This window comes from Lithobates pipiens, unplaced genomic scaffold (assembly GCF_037356315.1).
Source record: "Lithobates pipiens isolate NorthernLeopardFrog02 unplaced genomic scaffold, aLitPip1_a1.2 Scaffold_134, whole genome shotgun sequence".
NCBI lineage: Eukaryota > Metazoa > Chordata > Amphibia > Anura > Ranidae > Lithobates > Lithobates pipiens.
In genome coordinates, this window is record NW_027507723.1 from 149457 (window position 1) to 155686 (window position 6230).

Below are 6230 nucleotides of genomic sequence, written 5' to 3' on the forward strand. Positions count from 1 at the left end.
GTCACAGCCCATCAGAGTACCCGAGTACCTGCCACTTTCCATCACACTACCCGAGGACCTGTTACAGTCCATCTGAGTACCCGAGTACGTGTCACAGTCCATCCGAGTACCCAAGTACCTGTCACAGCCCATCAGAGTACCCGAGTACCTGTCACAGCCCATCAGAGTACCCGAGTACCTGTAACAGCCCATCAGAGTACCCGAGTACCTGTCACAGCCCATCAGAGTACCGAGTACCTGTCCCAGTCCATGAGAGTACCCGAGTACCTGTCCCAGTTCATCTGAGTACCTAAGTACCTGTCCCAGCCCATCTGAGTACCTGAATACCTGTCACAGTTCACCTGAGTACCTGTCACAGTTCATCTGAGCACCCGAGTACCAGTCACAGTCCATATGAGTACCTGAGTGCCTATCACTGCCCTTCAGAGTACCCAAATTCTAGTCACCAGGTCATCAGAGAACCTGTCACCAGGCCATCAGAGTACCCGAGTACCTGTCACCAGGCCATCAGAGTACCCGAGTACCTGTCACCAGGCCATCAGAGTACCCAAGTACCTGTCACCAGGCCATCAGAGTACTCAAGTACTTATCACTAGGCCATCAGAGTACTCAAGTACCTGTCACCAGCCCATCAGAGTACCCGAGTACCTATTTGCAGCCCATGCCTCATAGAATATATGTTGGGGTGTTTGCTTTTCAAAATGGGGTCATTTTGGGGGTAATTCCATTGTTCTGGTGCTCCAGGACCTTCAAAAGTGTGATAGGTAGGAATGAAATGAAATGTGTCATTTATGCTCCTAGAACGCCTGAAGGTAGTACTTCAATGTTCGGCCTCTCTGTGTGACCAAGCTGTGTAATTTTTGCTATATACGTGCTATGTGTTATAAATATCTTATAAATTGACAACTTTGTGTAAAAAAAAAATGCGTTTTCATTTTTTCCACATTTTCCAAAAACTTCTGGAAAAAAATTAACTGTTCAAAAGACTAATAATGCCTCACAGATTATACGTTGGGGTGTGTGCTTTCCAAAATGGGGTCATTTTATGAGCAATTACATTGTCCTGGTACTCCAGGGCCTTCGAAAGTGTAATAGGTGGCTGTGAAATGAGATGTGTCATTTTTGCTCGCAGAACGCCTAAAGGTGCCACTTCAATGTTGGTGCTCTGTATGTGGCCAGGCTGTGTAAAAGTCTCACATGTGGTATCGCCATACACGGGAGGAGTAGCAGAATGTATTTTGGGGTGTAATTTGTTGTATGCATATGCTGTGTGTGAGAAATAACCTGATAACCTGACAATTTTGTAGAAAAAATAATAATAAAAAAAATCTTAATTTTGCAAAGAATTGTGGGAAAAAATGACAAGTTAAAAAAACTCACCATGCTACTTACTTAATATCTTGGAATGTCTACTTTCTAAAAAGGGGTCATTTGGGGGGTATTTGTACTTTCCTGACTTGTTAGTGTCTCAAGAAATGAGATACACCTGATGTACCGAAGGCCTGATCAGATGTGATCAATTTTCAGTGATTGGCACCATAGTTTGTAGACTCTATAACTTTCACAAATACCAAATAATATACACTAATGTGGGTTATTTTTACCAAAGATATGTAGCAGTATAAATTTTGGCCAAAATTTATGAAGAAAAATTACTAGCTGGCAAAATTTTATGACAGAAACAAAGAAAAAGGCATTTTTTTCACAAAATGTAAGTTTTTTTTATTTATAGCACAAAAAATAAAAAACCCACTAGTTATTAAATACCGCTAAAAGAAAGCTCTATTTATGTGGAAAAAAAGACGCAAGTTTCATATGGGTACAGTGTTGCACCACTGAGTAATTGTCATTCAAACTGTGAGAGTGCTGAAAATTGGTCTGGTCAGGAAGTAAGTGTACTGTATTGAGGTGGTTAAATTAACAAGCTGACATTAGAAGCTAATTGGTTGATATGCACAGCTACACCAGATTCTGTGTGCACTAGTTTTAGTAAATCTCCCCCTTAATGTTATTAAAAATTACCTTTCCTTTTTAATTTTTAGCAACTGCAATTTTCTGTAAAATGAAACACAATATGGCAACCTGGAGATATTCTGTACACAGTTGGTGATTGACTCGCTGATTTTATCAAAAGTCTGTACTAGGATACAAGGCAGATTTTAAGAATCCTCTGCAATGAAACTTTAATTTTGGTTAGATACTCCTAAAGGGTTAATCACATCTAAAGGGATGCAGACTCTACAACTTTCTTCAGTAGAACACCACAAGTGCATCAGCTTATTATTAATAAAAAGTTCACTCCTACTCAGATTCACTCTGTACAAAACAAACTGCTATTTCTTCAGAGCAGAAACAGGTAGAAATGTGCAGCAAAGTTTCTTAAATTCATTGCAATGTACATTGATCACCCAAAAGGATTTTTTTTTTGTTTTTGTTTTTCTGCAACAAATGGGAAGTTACTTTTTAAGTCAGTCCATTAACAAATAGATTTTTTAAGATTTGGTATCTGCTGGGGAGTGAAACCACCAACAAGGGAGGAACTAAAACCATTAACTTTTCAAGGGTCGAAGTCCCCAAAGGATATAAAAGCTACAGGGTGGCTCAGCCAGACTTACTTTACCAATAACTGAAATATCATTTCTGGGTGTACTGACTCTTTAGCATGTCAGAAATTGGATGACCTCATCCAGAAGGAAAAAAAAACCTTTTACTATGATGTCATAGCTGCTTGCTCTAGTCTGATCTGTGAAATCTTGTATTCAGCATGATACAATGGAAGAGTCGGCACAATTGTAAATTTTATCAAGAAGTAAGGTCCTAGATTGTATTTAATCTTCATTGCAAAAAAAGTATATAAAAGTATACAGTGGCTTTATATTGCTACTTCAATGGCTAACATATTTAAAGCAGTGTCTTGGTTTTCTAATAGACTGAAGTTCTGTAAAATGGATGGATACTCATATCATATCATGTACATTTTCATTAGAGGTGGCTCATTTACTTTTTTTTTATCTACTAGAACATACTGGGAGTTCCAAAATATGTAGCATTCTAATTTGCAATTATTAAGTCTGCAATTGGCCCCACCAACTACTGGTCTCTGTTAGTCATATTGTTGGTGGACCGTTAGAGAGTCAGGGAGGCTGTACGGGGTGGTGTTGTTTCCCTTCTTCTGAATTAAGGTTTATATTTACATTATAGTGCACCCCAATTTTGGAGTTCTTGTGGTGCATATGCAGACACCAGTATATAGTTTTGGTAAACACATTATGTCTTTTTCTTAGTGAAGACAGATTAGCAGGGATTCCAATCCATTCTGGGAGATAAGATGTTTCATACTTGAAAAATCTGAAGTGTAGTCTTGTGTTCACCTTTTTCGGTGCGTTCCGCATCTCGGAATTGGTACCAGCAAATAGGCGAGGAAATTCGGGGATTGAGAAATTCATGGCCCAGATTGGTGGACTGTCTTATAGGCATGTGGACCTGGAAGGTGGTTATCCTGGGTTGTACAGGCCGGATGGGTGCACCTGTCTGAGGTGGGCATCGATATTTTTAATTTGGGTTTACAAAATAGCATAGAAATGGCCGCGACACTTGGGGGAGGGCGGTCTTAATGCTCAAGTTCGGCTTGTGGGGACTGTTATTTATATTTAAAGTTGAGCTACTGCTTGAGTTCTAAAAACTGAGCAGGTAGAAATCTGTTTATTTGATATATATGAAGTTATGAGTTAAAAATAAAGGAGTTTTGGTAAATTATTTGTTTAAAACCAATAAAGGTGTTGCGGACAATTTTTTTTGCCAAATAAATTGTTTTGTGTATTTATTTAATTATCTTTGTACCTGGGGAAGTTCATTGCAGATGGGTGTGGCCTGCAATCTCATAAATTAAAATTAAAGTTTTCAATACAATTATAAATAAATGCCTAAAAAATGCCCAAAAAATGCCCAGAAATTGTATATATAACCAAAGAATTGATCAAGCCTGCCTTTTATTTACACAAAACCACAGGTTTTCATTGTGCACTATTACAACCTTCAGCTGTCGATGTCCTAACAACTGCTGAAGTAATTGGTTCATAAGGAGGATGGTGGATACCTGCGCAGCATCCTTGTTTGCCCCTCTCCATCAGCACTGAGGTCACATAAGCAGGGTAAGGGAAAGGTAGAAGAGAAACATTGGAATACTGGTCAGTACCAATGTGAAAAGGTGTTATTTGCTTTGGAAGAATAAATCACCTCCTAAGTTGGGTGTCCTATGTACATGGACTTTGCTGCGTTATTTAAACCTATTCATTTTATTTTTTTATATTTTAGAATGTGGTGCCACGAGATGCATAATTTTAAAGTGTGCCACCACTAAAAAAAGGTTGAAAAACACTGACCTGGCGGACATTCTACCATGAATGTTAGATCAAGATCACATTTACTGCTTTTTAAATATACTTGAATTTATTAAACTAGCATAGTTAACCTTTTAAAATTCGTTTTGTCGTTTTTTTATTATTTATCTCACATATCCAATAGATCTATTTACATGTATTAACACTTTCACTGCTACCCCTGTAAAATATGCAAAATTTACTCTCTTCTGTCTCCAAAAAACTACTGCAAAAAAACCTGTCAGGACTTTGTCTTTAGTGTTCATTATAGACAGGGTTTCAAAACCTCCAAAAACTAGTATTAAAGTGAATTTTGGAAAACATAGAGGTATAGAAAAGACATTTATTGCAGGTATATTTTTTTATGGAAAATGCATTGTCTGTTGGGTATGTTTCATGGTCTGTTGGTTATGTTTTATTGATCTGGTGTAAACAAAGCTGGGAAATCTGACAGGGCTAGCAGTAAAAGCCTCAATAAAATGTAAATTAGTGTATTAGGTTTATTAGATAAACAATTATTTAGTTTTGGTAAACACGTTATGTCTTTTTATTCAAAAGTGAAGACAGATTAGCAGGGATTCCAATCCATTCTGGGAGATAAGTTGTTTCATACTTGAAATATCTGAAGTAAGGAGAATTTGGTAACAAAAAATTTGAAAGATGAACTGTTTCACCTCCCACAAGATAGGCAACCCAAATCCCAAAAGTCCCAATAGTTATTATTGAGTGGTTACAATGTGTTAATAGTGCAAAATCTCGAGCAGGAGAGGCTTCATTTCCATCTCCAGCTAAATGAACATCTTCCAATGAGTTATTAATATTCTCTTTACACCAATCCATCCCATTACTGGTCACAATAAAAAGTGGGTTCTCATACTTATTTCTGAAGTAATCCATGGCTTTTTGCAAATATCCCTTGTCTGCTACAACTCCTTTCCATTTCTTGGGCATAATTTCAACATAGTCCCCTCTACGAACATGGACTCCAACAAATGTAACATTTTCCCTGTTTCCTTTGACATTAGAAAGATAGGCATTGGCTTCTGCTTTAACAAAGTCATGGAAAGTAAACTCCTGATGTATCTCCTCCCAGATATGGTGATGAAAGGTCCATGAACAAGGCACTCCAACCAGTTTAACATACTGACCTGAAATATTCTTGTACTCTGGACACATCCAGTTCTTGATTGGATACTGTCTCCATTTGATACGATTATGTACTTTTTGGGAAATCATAGGCAAGTTAATCTTGAATAACTTGGACAAGGTTTCATGCATTCTAGGAACGATATAAGCTGGATGTCCATTTAGTTTGGCAAGGGAGTAAAGAGTTGCATATTGCCCAATCTGATTTCCAAGTCGACCCACTGGTTTCATGGTCCAAATTCGGTTTGAGATCTTGCTGGACAGTTTTAAAAACTTTTTTTTAACTAGGTTTGTGTCAGGTATTACTTCTTTAGTGCTTTGACCGCCTACAGTATAGAACAATGATGAAGATCTACTACTGATCTTGAAGGAATAGTACCAATAAGACACAAACACAATGATGAGTATGAAAGAGAACATGATCTTTGCCCAAACTGACAGTTGCTTCATCTTCTTATTTTAAGTTACAGTACTGTAAATAAAAGGAAAATTTGGGAAATTAATTTTGAATTACCTAAAGTTGACAAAGATCACAAAAACCCTTTAGAAAGTATTTCAAGTGATGCATTTACACCAGCTAAATACCTTACCTCTTGTTAGAACTAACCTATTTTACAGAGTCCAACACTTGGTCTGAACATCAAGTTCAATAAAACCACTGAATTCTCTAACATGTTAGGTTAGGGTATGACTAAAACAAAATAA

At 37.4% G+C, this 6230-nt stretch overlaps 1 protein-coding gene across 1 annotated transcript; it reads right to left on the reverse strand.

The window, feature by feature from the left end:
- Positions 1-4916: 4916 nt before the first annotated feature.
- On the reverse strand, positions 4917-5975 carry LOC143981294 (galactoside alpha-(1,2)-fucosyltransferase 2-like). Its single transcript, XM_077479096.1, has 2 exons — positions 5885-5975; positions 4917-5851 (listed from the first exon to the last, which is right to left on the reverse strand). The coding sequence occupies exons 1-2, from the start codon at positions 5973-5975 to the stop codon at positions 4917-4919; spliced, it is 1026 nt and encodes a 341-aa protein (XP_077335222.1).
- Positions 5976-6230: the final 255 nt, after the last annotated feature.